Source organism: Drosophila eugracilis, unplaced genomic scaffold, assembly GCF_018153835.1.
Source record: "Drosophila eugracilis isolate 14026-0451.02 unplaced genomic scaffold, ASM1815383v1 contig_1825, whole genome shotgun sequence".
Lineage (NCBI taxonomy): Eukaryota > Metazoa > Arthropoda > Insecta > Diptera > Drosophilidae > Drosophila > Drosophila eugracilis.
In genome coordinates, this window is record NW_024572672.1 from 496,097 (window position 1) to 510,241 (window position 14,145).

Sequence of the window (14,145 nt, forward strand, 5' to 3'; positions counted from 1 at the left end):
GCGCAGCCAAGAGAGGAGAATTTAATTGCTTTATTCGAAGTGGAACCTGAACTGTGCGCACGGAAAATTATTAAATGCTATTTATCACTCAGGCGACAACGGAAATGTGTCTCTGACACTTACAAGAAGAAGAAGAGGGAAAAGAGGAAGAAGAAGAAGGCATGTGCAGCTGGTAAGGAAATTGGCAGCATCTGGGAAAAAAATTGCACTTGAGGAAATTAAAAGTTGCATTTGAATGCCACGCACGAGCGTAAAAACTAATATCCGCCCTTTAGCATATTGTTTTGATGAAAGAAATGATTTCCCTTGGACTCAGAATGGGTAGCTGTGGATATCAAAATAATAAAAATAAATTGTTATAATTTTTAAATTCATAAAATTTATTTACATGCAGCTTAAAAACAAAAAAGAAAAATATATTTTAAACGATTAAAAGTACAATCTACGCTTTATCCTTAAAGTATGCCACAACATTGTGAGTGCAGTCGCAGATACTGCCAGAAACTAGGCAAAGATACTCAACTAGCTACATTATCGCAATGTTAAAATTCATGTAAGATATGTATAAACCACACAAGATCGGGTTTAGTGCCGTAAGTTCCTAAACATATAACACAAACAACGCAGCTATGGCGGCCAAAAAGGACAGAAACGTCGAGAGATAGAGCACGGCACATGTGGTCTCCATCCAGGATACAAGCGGACCCACGGAAAGAGATACAATCAACTGGGCAATGAACACCATACTGCTGATAATGGCCACATCCGTGCCCAGGCCACGGGCCTGTTTCAGGGGCACAGTCTCGCCATTCTTAATGCAGAACTGAAATATTTTCGTAATTAATAAATATTTGTAACTTAACAAGTTAGTTTAATTTTACTTACACAATTTTTGGCATGATATCTGGCCACCAATATGAAAGGCACAGTGAAGATTGTTCCATAGAGAATACCGGCAGACGTGCTGAACACCAAGACTCCCCATTTAGTGGGCCACAGGCCAAGGACCAGCATTCCAATGCCATAGTATATCATTCCGCTAATGTAGACAGCCTTGGTTCTATATTTGGATGAATAAATAGGTATGGTTAGGATTATTATTCAGAAAGTACGTGCTATTTGGAAAATATAAAGTTAATTCGAGTACAAAATTTTAGCCAAAAAAATAGATATTCTATATTTGAACTCATCAAAGGAAAAGTCGAAATATGGAAGGTAAATTGGCTTTAATATTGCCCAAAACTTTGAAATTTATTAACAATTTTTGAAATTTTTGTGAAGAAAAATATATAATTATTTTAACTTTTAACGATTTTTTTTAAATTTAAATTTCAACGTAAAACGACCAAATTTAAGTCTTAACAGAAAGTTAACATAATGTTAGTCAATTTGAGTATTAACAGACAATTTGAATGTTAACGGCTATGTAAATATGAATTTCTATGTTAACGACCTTGTTATGTTAACTTAATGTTAACTGCAATTTTTTGCACTCGAGGGCCCCAATAATTCCCAACAGCTTCTAGCTGATAAGTAGTGAGGTTGGCTCTGCCGGTCGGCAATAAATCAGTCAAGTCATTTCATGGTGTGTGTGTTTGTGATAGTAAAGTGCCTCCAAGTGGTCCATTGGTACTCACCATTACATTGGTGGTATATGGACATGTCCTCCATAGTGGATGCAGTGCATCATGGATTTTTTCGGAAATCCATATTTTGGACGTTTGATGATGGATACATATGACGAAGCATAATTTACCATAAATTGACTACGGCAAGCCGGAAATCAAGGTAAGTGACTAGTTTTATTATTTTTATTGCATAAGTTGAGGGGTATATTTGCCCTCTGATCCGCAGTGATTGCAACGGCTTGCAAGCCACCAATGCAATGTGGAATATTCAGAAATAAGTTAAGTTAAGTCGGCCTAGCTGTGTCAGCCCTGGTAACCAGGTACTGCCACTGGAAATTTATGGAGCACCCACATGTAGATTAATCGCTTACTAGGAAATGGTTTGTCTTCTCTACATTTCTGCGCTGGAATCCGAAACATTCAACGTTGGTCATCGAGTATCAATAGATTTTGATTAATTCTGTCTCTTGTAAACTTGTAACTTTCTTTTTGCAATATTTCATCTAATACATCATTTGTAACTATCAATATTAGAGTTCTGTATTTGTTTCTGTATTAGTTTCTGTATTTTGAGCTTCTGTATTTTGCTCATAACATATTTCCCTTCATATGACTTTCATAAATAAATATTAGTTTAAAAACTTACCCAAACCACTTCATCAGCTTTGTCACGGACAAGGAGTAAACAGAGCAGGAAAATGCATATATAGACATTCCCCAACAGCCAAACCGAACTCCAGCTTCATAGTTTAGAGCAGCTTCCGAGTTCGGAGCAGCTGTAGGATCGCCGTGGAACACAGCCTCGCCCACAAAGTCCGTGAAGTACAGGCAGTAGGTGACGTGTCCCATCCAGCAGAAGAGATTGGTGAGGGCCAGAATGCGCATCGAATAAGGCATGATGAAGATGCTCTTGAGATAGGATTTTAGGGAGACAGGAGCCTCGTAATCCGACTGGGTTTCCACATCCTGGGACTTACTTTGCTTTTCCAAAGCTGGCGAATAACCATTCTGGTAGCTGCCCTGCAATGCCTCCACTCTCTTCGGATCATCACTAGCCATTTGTAGCTCCAATTGTGTGGTCTCCTGGATATAGTAAATGGTATTATTCTTCTTCTTAAGTTCCTTCTTGATTGCCTGTTCGGAAAGGGGTCTCAACAGCTCATCCTGCTCGATCAAAGTCAATGGAATCTCCCGGAATGTGGTCACCGTGATCAGATAGCACACCGCAAATATAATGGTCACCAGGGTAAATACGGTGGGTATATTTCCTCCCATAAAACTGCCAATGTGCGTCGTCTCCCAATTCACTCCACCAATAGCATATCCAATAGTTCCTCCGAATCCCGCAAAGAGGGCAAACATGGTCATAGCCTTTGGCTGCTCCTCGGGCACACACATATCTAGCAGATAGGTGCGAGCAGGTGTCTGACAAGTATCCGCATCAAAATCCAATAGCACCATTCCGAGAATCGTAAGAATCACTGCGAACTTAAAATCTGAAGCCGATGGTCCTGAGCTGCTTTCACCGGAAACTAAAGCAGCCACTGATCCTGCCGAGGAAGCGGTAAAATTCAAAGCTGGCTCTGCGTAGGTATATCCTGTATCGCCAAGAAGGAGTCCCAGATCTTTGCCATAAGGCACCAGGATTAAGCCACACATTATGCCAAAGGATAAAATCGTAATAATTGGACGCCGGCGACCCCAACGAAGTTTGCAGCGATCACTTATACTTCCAAGCAGTGGGGATAAAAAGAATCCAATCAGAGGCGACAGTCCCCAGGTCATGGACATGTGTTTATGATCCACGCCGATCTGTAGGAGGATCGGAGATACAAAGCTCGTTTCCGCCGCGTAGGCAAACTCAATGGCCATGGCAATGGCGGATAAACGGAACATCTCGAAACGCGTCTTTCGTCGAAAGACATGCGAGTAGTCCTGATCCTGTTCCCGGGCATGATTCTCGCGGGTCTTCAGCATGTACTTGATCATCGGGTTCTTGGCCGAGGACAGCTGATTCGCCTGCGAGGCGTCGGCAGTAACTCCAACCATTTTGATAGGGATTTACAGATACTGCGGGGAAGGAAATTATAATTAGAGAAGGAAATATGTATAAAGGATAAATTATTATGCTAATTTAAAAATACGAAAATCTTTGAGAACATTGAGGGTCCGAATCTTAAGATGTTGCCGATCTGTGAAAAAATTTCTATTGCCGGGGTGCAGCTTTCAAAGCCTATTAAGTCACATCTGGGCTTAAGTTCCCTATCACAATCTTTAATTGCCAAACAGCAATCGTGCCATTTTCTCATCACACCCATAGCCCAGAGACATTGAACCGATTAAACTAGAAACATCTGGACGGGCACGTCGAAGAAGCGTTAAAGATCTCTGATTAATTGGGCTGCGCGGTCACAGTGCAGTGACGAAATATAAATATGAAAATGAATTTCAATTTCAATTCAATTGCACTGAGTCTTGCAATTTGTGTCACTGCCTATAGAGAACGAACCCTGAACGGCTGCCATTTGTTTACAAACAAATTCAATCACGGCGAAAGACAAACGAGAGTGAATTGCCAGTCGAAGGCTTATCTGTGTAGCGAAGACGAAATCGCAAACCCAAAATGGGTTCACAAACCTACTCTAGTAATCGGAATTCATAAATCACAAGGAGTTTCTGTTTTTTGTTATGAGAGCTTTGGTTGCAATTAAAATCAATACTATATTAGTTAATGTCAATCATTTGTTAATGAAGATGCTTCAGCAATGTCAATAAGCTGACTCAAAAGGTGACATACTTAATAATTCATCTTCTCTGAAAACTTACTTTGTTTCTTAGATTTCTAATATCACTTTTTATATTTCAACTACTTAATAAGCCTGCCTCGTATTTAGCTAATATCACACTTTACAAAATATTTAAACACTAGTCTTCGGTTTGCTCAATTTCTCTTTTGCTTGAACTTGACAATCAGCCACATTTTCGAATTATTGCAAGCGAACACTGTTACGACTTGATGGATCAGCGGTTTTATATTGGGTTCAATTGTATCTTTGCGGTCGATCTTTAGACGGTTTACGAGGCGGCACCAAAAAACTTTCCTACAACCAAAACGTCGCGTGTCCAAATAGCAACTGAGTCTGGGTCTCCGAATCCAAATCATCGAGTCTCCGTCTTTCTCTATCGTCGCCGCTGAGCGCTGTCTTTTCAGCCATTGACCAAAACTAATCTGCTACATACGTGTGTCCACTAACAACAAGAAGAATAATAAAAAAAAAGTAATAATAACAGCTTCGAATAAATTTAAAATACAAAACATCTAATTTGTACGCCGGCAGCTCGAGTGTCATTCACATTGTCGCATATATCCGTGGTAATTGAGACAAGTTGCAGGTCATGTGGGTGTGTGTAGGTGCCACTCTCTTTCTCCTGGAATCTCAAATGGCGTTTATTTTGCCACGGGTTAGATGACCAACGGATTATTTCTTTGCTTTTGAATATGTATATATAATATATATTCTGCGAAAAATCAACGGCGGTTCGTGATTAAATCGCCACAGACTAGGTCAATAAATGTTTAAATAAACAAAAAGCAACAAAAAAAAAAGAAACAGCCAAGATGAGCTTTGGAAATTAATTAAGTCGCCGCTGGCATTAATTGCCTGTTACGATTAGGAAGTCAGCTGATAAGCATTCCGCCGTTGACAACTCTTCGAGGGGTGATTCGGGTGAATCATTTGTCAAAAAGGGGTTAAGGTCAATTCCGGGCATTTGAGGAAATAATTTACATTCTGCTATCCGTAAAGAAAATATCACAATGCTAAATTCACACGTCTTCGGCTTAAATAATCTGATACATTCCATTGTTGCTGTTTTTCGTTGCTGGCTGGCTATATGGTGATTAAACCGTTTTGTAATTAACATGATTATTAAACTGACGCTGCTTAAAATGCATATTACTTTATTGTGGGGGTGTGAACAGGCCTCTTATATACCGATATATTGTGAGATTTAACATATAGGCAGTTTATTTAACCGCCAATTGAGGCGTAATTGATCTTCTTATTGTGCGCAGGCATGAACCGTGTTATTAGTTTATTATGGCTACCTTAATTATGAGAGAAAACTGCACAGCAGATGCGTTTTATTGAGCAATCAATATCAGGGAACAAAGAAAGTCTTTTAATTTTATATTTAATTAAGAGTTATTTAATAGGTTCTAAGTTAGACATGTTAACGAAGATTCATTTTGTAACTAATAACTTATAACTCATTTAATTTATTTTTAAAGCGGGAATTTATACTTCCTTTAGTTAACTTACAACTTTTCAAGGCTAGTTAAGTCAAGGGCCTTAAAGTCAGGGAAATTCAAGATTAGTAAATGCTTTCTTAACAGCCTAAACTTACCTAGTTTGTAGTTAATCCTTGATCTGCTGACAGCCCACGCTCCCTCACAATAGTTTTCTACTCAAACTTCTATTTCCTGTATTTTTTTTTGTAAATATTTTTTATGTTGTGTTGTTCTTTTTTTTAAGAATTTATGTTGATTAAAATTTTAACGATCACTGTCACTGGCTTGCGATTGGTTACGCTAATTCACTCACTGGCGGGGTTACGTTTTAGTGTCAATAAATTATACTCCGTTAAAGTTTTTCTCTTGCACAAATTGTTGAACATAAAATATATTTCAGTTTTCTTCAATTTCAATTGTTTTTCCTGTTGTTGCTTGGAGCGAACGTGGGCGTGGCAGTTGTGGGCGGGCGGCGGTAACGAATTCACTCTCATAACTTTACCCATGCAGTTGGTGCTAGCAAAAGGCTAACGAAATCAATTTTTGTTTTTTATTTTTTAGTTTTTGTTTGTTTCCGCTGCGGAAAGTTGTTCCGCACTCTACTCTATCTATCGAATCACTTGCACTCCGGCGAGTTATTAATTTTTAGGATATATATATATATCTTTTTTTTTTTACTATATCTAGTCGATGCCCGGATGGATTTGTTTTTGGGTTTCTTGTTAAACTGCTGACATAGCCGCTTGTCGAACGCGACGGCAGCTGTTTACTCCGTTGGCCTGAACGCTGCGAAGATTTTGGCAAGACATGAAAGAAGTGTTGGCCTGACAATTTCCCGGCAAACTACGCAGTTCCGAATCTTGTCCCTCGAATCGATACGTTTACGCAGAAAATGGAAAATTTATGTTCTATTTTTTGCAGAATTTTCTTTCTTTTTTTTATGTTTTTTTTTATTTTCTATGCGGCTTCGATGACTTTGGTTTATTTTTGGACTTCTGAATGCCTTGGGACGACTGCTCGAGATGATCTTGGTCTGCTCTGGTTCGCTCTGCGACTGATTCGTGGGCCTCTGGACGCACCAATTTATACAGCATATGTGACGGCAGTTTCCCATGTATCCACAGCTCTCTCTCTCTCGCATCCCAAAATTACTCTCTCACGTCTCTATGTTCCCTCTCCGATCGAGCGCTTATCGGGTCCGGTCGGGCCTTTCCTTTCTTTGTCTTAGGAGCACTGGACGGACACGCAGAGAAAAAAGATAATTCCTATTTTTATTTCAGACTATCAAAAACTCCAAACAAAAGTTCATATATTTTTGCTGAGATTTATTTGGTTGTTGTTTCTTATCTGGTTTATAGGAGATTTTTTTGGATTATTTTTTATTTAACAAACTCTTTCTAATCTGTCTTATAAAAATAAATACTTGTTATATATCGTCATGATTTTTTCAACTAGATTATTTTCTTCAACATACTCTCATATTTTTCTTTAAGTACACATTCTTCTTCTAGTACCTATAAAATTATTTTATGAGTCATATAAATAATTCATTTAAAATCATAAAATGTAATAAACCATTTACTAATTTTATGCATTTTTTTCTCTGCACTGAAATCTTGTAATAAATATTGATGTTGATATTAGATGTTATTTCTTCGCCTCGCCTCAGCTCATTCGCAATGCATTTTATCTGACGACATAGCAATCTGTCTGTAATTATGTTAATTATTAATTAGCATTAGCACAGTTCCTGGTTCTTAGACAAATCGTTGGCCCTGCCAACTGCTGCTTGCAGATTCTTTTGCACCTGAGAGAGCTGGGCACTTGGTGGAGTGGCTGAATGCTCACCTGAATTTCAGGCCACAGGCCACAGGGAACAGTGAACAGCGAACACACATGAAACTAGTTTCACAGGCGACGACAGGTTTAAAAGCATAGGCATTCATGGATGTAGTAATGTGCACAGTGATTCTGTAGTGATTTTCCGAGGGTGGAAAGTAATCCTAGATTACACTGATCGCATATGTTGGGAAATTCCACTTGATTTTGAGTGTTTATTCTTGAGTTTATGTACTTAGCTCTTAACGTTATCAAACATGGGGTGCGGCGGCATATGGTTATCAAATCTCAGCAGTCTGAAACACTCAAAAGAGTGAATTAGTCGTAGTACTATAAATAATTGTCAATAATATATTAATAACCCAGTTATAGCTCACACGAGTCTAGCATTGAATTTGCGTTCTAACACAGATTAGGTCTATAATTTCCCTCAAGGTGGGAGCATTGTCCAGTAGTCAGTTAATTGCAAAATAGATCATTGTTATAAAGTACTAGGAAGAAACATTCCGAAGTAGTAACACCTTCAGTAACCAACCTTAGATTTGTTAATATTTAAACTGGCATTTAGAATCTATTAGCCGATGGAATGGTACAAGTTTTCGTTGACTTTGGTGTATCTTGTTGCCAGACAACCAACATATATTCCAAGTCAAATTATACATTTAGATGCCTTGAAATATCAGCAATATCAGACACATATAGTCTACAGCAGATATAAAACTGTGTTTGTCTTTGTTTTGACTACTGTTTATGACAAACTTTCCATCTCGTTTCGGCCTCATCAAGATGCTAAAATATTCCCCCAAGAATGACAGACAACTTCTCATTCGGCTTAAAGTGCCAGCTGGATTGCTCAAATTCAGATACAGATGCTCATATTTCGAGGGTTGTGTTTGCATTAACTTGCTATATGCCTAATGGCTCGTTGACGTAAACTATTAGCGGAAATCCGCGACTTTTGCCAAGAGACAACATCTCCAATTGAAGCGTGTGTGTGGCATTAAATAAATCGAATGCAAATTATGTAAAAAAAAAAAAAGTGGTTAAGCCTAGTCGGGCGGTTAGTTTATCAAAGCCACTGATTGGTGTCACCGCGGTTTTGGGTCATTGACTTACCTAACTCCTACTCTCATTAGGTGCACGCAGAAAAAATATACCCATCCAAGATATATTCTTTGGGTAAACAATTTTATCAGCCAGACACAAAATTTGTTTGTTTTTTACTATTTTTGGGTTAGCACAGAGAAGTCTGAAGTGATTTTGTTATCAGTTTTTAAGGTGTCTTACAACAAATCTCATACTACTTCAAATTTATTTGTTTTTTACTATTTTGGGGTAGCTCAAAAGTCGACATGATTTATCAGTTTATAAGGTGTCTTACAGCAAATATTACAAAAATAAATAAGACTTAAAAACCTCTTTTATTTAAAGAGAGTTTGAATGTCTGGCCAAGATATTGATTTAACCCTATCCCTTATATTTTATTGATATGTTAATAAAGTCATATTCATGATGATTAAAAGCTAAAAAGCTCTTGTTATATGAAAAATATCAGCCATATACTCGTAAAGTTTTATGGGCGCAATATTTTGGAAAAACTCACTGCTTCCACTTGTTATAGACGCTGCAGAAAGTCATGCCAAATTGATAGCGTTAAGACCGTCATTGTTTTGCAAGGTTATCATTGCGACTGGATCTTCGATAAGACCTAGAAAAACTTCTCGTTCGTTCTCTTATCTTCATAAATCTTATTGTTTTGCTAATATTTAAACTAAGAAAAGTACACAGCAACGGATGCGCATAAATAAAGAGTTAAAAGCATTTGATAAGCTTTGTCTATGAGGGAGTTAATAAATTAATTGGGTTAATATTATTTCTAAGCTTTTTAAACAGTTGAAATCAGTTAGTTAGCCTTCGCAAAGATGAGTGCTATATATTTAACAACCACTTTCATAGCAATCACCTTTTTAGCTGTTAACTTGCAAAGTACTGAAGTGCCCAAAAGAAGGCAAGAAACATGAAAAAGTTTATTGATCTCGGTTTTTGTTTTAAAATTAAATATTACCCTTAAAGTTTTTAGAAAAATATATAAGTGAGCAAACAAAAATATATAAAAAGTGAAATTTCTTTTTTTTTTATGAATGCATTTTGCAAAATATGACAGAAATTTCAATTTATTGCTTGTAAAGAAGATCAAGACTGCCTAAAAGAAGACACCACTTTTTAATACTTTTAAAAATACAACAAAAATATTTAATCAGAGTTAAAGGGTAAATGAAAAAAGCATAAATTACATTAAAAGATTAATAAATTATTAACAAAAGTTCAAATTCAAAAAAAAAACCTTAAATTATCATTAATTTACAAGACGACCAATAAATTGTTTACTTTTAAACCAATTATATATAAATTGACAGACATATTAATAGGCCGCCCTTGAACCTTTCTTGTAGGAACATTTTCAATAATTAATATCCCAATAAAAGTTCCCTTTAGAACAAACATTGCCAAAATTGAATTTAAATCAAGCACTCAGAACGCACAAATCAAAGAATCGCGACCGCCCAAATCCGCTTCAGACTTCAATCAGCTAAATTGACCGGCTGATTGAAGACCCTCCAATAATAAGTCTCTCTTGAGCGAAACCCAAGTTTTGAGTGAGGAGGCTCTATAAAAGGCGGACCCGGCTCTCCGATTTACTTCAGAAGCTCGGGTCCAAGGAAAGGCAACAGACAGCCGAATAGAAAGGGAATAAACAAACCTAGATAAACAAGACTCCAAAGGGAAATGTTGATGGAACGGTTCTCGATCGGCGGTGTTGGTTTTTTGTGATTTTATTTCGCGCAAACAGTGAAAAGAGCATAAAAAAGTTTAGTAAAACTTGATTGTTTGATTTTAAAGTGTTTGTTTAAGTTTTCGTTTTTAGTATTTCACTTTCTTTTACGAGTTTACAAAAGTGTTTTTGTGTCCATGGTGCCGATTGATAACATTCTGCAAAATCACGTCTTCCTCATCCAAGTCAAGAGATATTTAAAAGGTATGTCTTAATGTGTAATGTATATACGAAAATGATTAAAAGGTTAGTGCCTTGGCAAACAATTGGCCCCTTCAATTGCCATTGGATAAATATTAATATACGGTTTGCTGAAATCTTAATATGTGATTGCATCAGCTAGAAAACAGAGCGAAGTACAGAGGAACTTTGCCAACTTCAATTCCGAGCAATTGAAGTCTTGCACTTTAGCTTAATGGTTGGTATATATAAATGTTAGACATTGATATCAAGTGTCTCTATAAAAGCTATATAAATAAACGTTTTATATTTGTTGCTTATTCTCTTTAGCGATTTTCCACTGTATATGTACGCGGCTCGTGCCGCAGTCCTGCAATTCAGCGTTTTAGATAGCAAAAATTTGATGCGCTCGAGGCGCCAATTTAAACCCGAATCCGTCTGGGAATGTTTGCCTGGCACTCGTCTCTAATTTGTTGATATAATATCTATCTTATTTCTAGCAACGCATTACGATGAAAGATTTGAAAACGGAGATCCCATCGAGTGTCGTCAGTCCACCGAAACTGGAGACCAGCAGGGTAAGTGCAGCCAAAGAAGATCTCTTATGTTCCTTCCAGCAATTGTAATTCATTTGAGAAAATCATTCAAAGAAAAACTTCGTTGAATTCCAGCTAATAGCTGATCTAACTGGTTAATACAAGACTTTTATTCAATGAAATGAAAGCTGTTGTTTATTTATATAAGCATTCGTGTTGATATTATTTACTTTTCATTGACTTTTTCCAGTGTGGCAGCAGTGGCGAGGCGCTGCTAAAGCCATCCTTGCTGCCCATGGCATTGGAATCGTCTGAGTTAGTCCCGGATCAGAAGGCTCGCGACAACTGGGGCAGCTCGCTGGAGTTTCTAATGTCCTGCATCGCTCTGAGCGTGGGATTAGGCAACGTGTGGCGGTTCCCATTCACAGCACTGGAAAACGGAGGAGGTGCCTTCCTAATTCCCTACCTTATCGTTCTGTTTTTGGTGGGAAAACCAATTTACTACATGGAGATGCTGCTGGGTCAGTTCTCTAGTCGTGGAATTGTTCAGGTCTTTGACTTTGCGCCCCTCATGAGAGGTAAGATTATACATTAAAACTTTAAACTTAATAACTTATTTATATTTACAAATTTCCATAGGAGTTGGGTATTCACAACTTTTGGCTCTTGGCGTTTTGGCTACCTACTATGCCTCTGTTATGGCCCTAACCCTCCGATACTTTTTCGATTCCTTCGCATCGGAGTTGCCCTGGAGCTTCTGTCGTCCGGAGTGGGGTGACGGTTGCGTAAGTGCATCTGTAGGTGAGCCTCTTCAGGGTCAGCTTTCGCAGAACTTCAGCTCCTCCACTCAACTCTACCTGCAACGCATCGTGCTGAATGAAACGGAATCGCTTGATCAGGGTATAGGTTATCCCAGTGGTAGTTTGACCTTGATGCTGGGAATTTCCTGGCTTACAGTAACGTTAATCATCATCCGGGGTGTGAAGAGTTCGGGAAAAGCAGCTTATGTCCTTGCCCTTTTTCCTTACGTTGTAATGTTTATCCTGCTCGTGAGAGCTCTCACCTTACCAGGAGCGTACGAGGGTGTAATGTACTTCTTGACTCCCCAGTGGGGTAAGCTCTTGGAGCCGGAGGTTTGGTACAATGCCGTGACCCAGGTGTTCTTCTCCCTGGCCGTTTGTTTCGGTGTGATCGTCATGTACTCCTCCTACAATCGATTCGGGCATAATGTTTACAGAGATGCTAATATCGTTACCACTTTGGATACGTTCACATCGTTGCTCTCGGGTGTGATTATCTTCGGAATCCTGGGCAACCTGGCCCACGAATCGGGCACCAAGGATATTGCCAGTGTGGTTAAGGGAGGTCCCGGTTTGGCCTTCATTTCCTATCCCGATGCCATTGCCAAGTTCAAGATGTTACCGCAGGTCTTTTCGCTGCTTTTCTTTGCCATGCTTTTCATGTTGGGAGTTGGCAGTAATGTGGGCATGGTCAGCTGCATTATGACCGTGTTAAAGGATCAGTTTGTGAATGTGAAGTTGTGGATCATCGTGGTCAGCCTTTCGGTAATTGGATTTCTTGTTGGCCTGATTTACATCACTCCTGGAGGGCAACATATCATCACGCTGATGGACTTTCATGGGGTTACCTTTGTCTCCTTGGTATCGGCTATCTTTGAGCTGATTGCCGTGGGTTGGATCTATGGTAAGTTATTATTAAGTAATATATTTTTACTATTATGTTCATTAAACTTCTCTGCTAGGCACCAAACGCCTCTGCCAGGATGCTGAATACATGCTGAACATAAAGACTTCGAACTACTACAGGATCTGCTGGTCCATTGTTACTCCTCTGGTTATGGTGGTCATTCTGGTCTACAGTGTGCTCACCATGCGTCCTCTAAGCTACAATGGGCAGGAGTTTCCATTATCCTATAGAGGTGACTAATATTGATGTTTCATATAAAGATAGCCTTTAAAGTTCTCTACTTCTAGTTTTTGGTTGGTGCGTTTCTGGCTTTATCATCGGCCAGCTGTTCTACTGGGCTTTTTATGCCAACTGCAGGCAGCCAAAAGGATCGTTAAAGAACCGCATCAGCAATTCCATTAAGCCGCATTCCGATTGGGGTCCTTCAGATCCCAAAATGCTGATGGACTATCAAATGTTCCTGCGCCAAAAGGCTGAGGACAATTCCAGGGGTGTAAGTCGTCGCTGTGTTTGCTACACAGCTGGAGATCGAATTTTCGGTTAAGCCAGAAAGTTTTTATTTTAAATATTTATTCCCAATTGGAATTTTGTATGGCAGCTCGTTATTTTGTACTTAATATATTTTATATACATTTCTATTTGGTTATTTATATGTGGAAAATGAAATCAAACAAAAATCAATTAACTCGAAAGTTTACTCTTAAGCAATTCCAATGGCTGCCAGTTTGAAGTTTCGTTTCTGTTTTTCATTTTTGCATTGTCAGTTCTTTTTGTTTTTCGCTTTTGGCCAGACGGCAATAAATTGCTTCGACTGGCCGAAGGTAAGACAACTTTATCTGAGAAATTTTCAATATTTAAAACTAACAATTAGCAAGGCTGCCTCTGTCCCCTCTTAGCACTCTTCGCTGCATTTGTCTTCGTCTCTCAACGGACATCTCACTGCACAGACATTTATTTGAGTTTCAATTTGTGTTGCAAGTTTGACACACTTTGCATATAGTTTTGCCCTCATTGTTGCTGCCTCTGTTGGTTGCTCTTGCTGTGCTGTCCATCTGGGCATCTTCATTCGCCAGTTTTGTTTGCGGCAGTTGAAAATTAATATGTCGGTTCTCTGGACCTGCAAATGTCTTA

At 38.5% G+C, this 14,145-nt stretch overlaps 2 protein-coding genes across 2 annotated transcripts; one reads left to right on the forward strand and one right to left on the reverse strand.

Annotated features, from left to right (window-relative positions):
- Positions 1-353: 353 nt before the first annotated feature.
- LOC108108329 (proton-associated sugar transporter A) lies at positions 354-6,993 on the reverse strand. The gene is made up of 4 exons (XM_017216358.2): positions 6,036-6,993; positions 2,275-3,698; positions 886-1,060; positions 354-823 (listed from the first exon to the last, which is right to left on the reverse strand). Exons 2-4 carry the CDS (start codon positions 3,675-3,677, stop codon positions 602-604), a joined length of 1,800 nt encoding a protein of 599 aa, XP_017071847.2. The 5' UTR covers positions 3,678-3,698; positions 6,036-6,993; the 3' UTR covers positions 354-601.
- A 3,663-nt stretch (positions 6,994-10,656) lies between these two features.
- On the forward strand, positions 10,657-13,652 carry LOC108108354 (sodium-dependent nutrient amino acid transporter 1). Its single transcript, XM_017216394.2, has 6 exons — positions 10,657-10,795; positions 11,272-11,349; positions 11,558-11,885; positions 11,947-13,011; positions 13,070-13,246; positions 13,302-13,652. The coding sequence occupies exons 2-6, from the start codon at positions 11,284-11,286 to the stop codon at positions 13,556-13,558; spliced, it is 1,893 nt and encodes a 630-aa protein (XP_017071883.2). The 5' UTR covers positions 10,657-10,795; positions 11,272-11,283; the 3' UTR covers positions 13,559-13,652.
- The last annotated feature ends 493 nt before the right edge of the window (positions 13,653-14,145 follow it).

Coding starts and splice junctions, on each gene's coding strand:
- LOC108108354 (XM_017216394.2), top strand. CDS start 11,284: ATGAAAGATTTGAAAACGGAGATCCCATCGAGTGTCGTCAGTCCACCG. Junction 11,350..11,557: donor CGAAACTGGAGACCAGCAGG/GTAAGTGCAGCC, acceptor GACTTTTTCCAG/TGTGGCAGCAGTGGCGAGGC. Junction 13,247..13,301: donor GTTTCCATTATCCTATAGAG/GTGACTAATATT, acceptor CTCTACTTCTAG/TTTTTGGTTGGTGCGTTTCT.
- LOC108108329 (XM_017216358.2), bottom strand. CDS start 3,677: ATGGTTGGAGTTACTGCCGACGCCTCGCAGGCGAATCAGCTGTCCTCG. Junction 1,061..2,274: donor AAGCTGATGAAGTGGTTTGG/GTAAGTTTTTAA, acceptor ATCCAAATATAG/AACCAAGGCTGTCTACATTA. Junction 824..885: donor GATATCATGCCAAAAATTGT/GTAAGTAAAATT, acceptor AAAATATTTCAG/TTCTGCATTAAGAATGGCGA.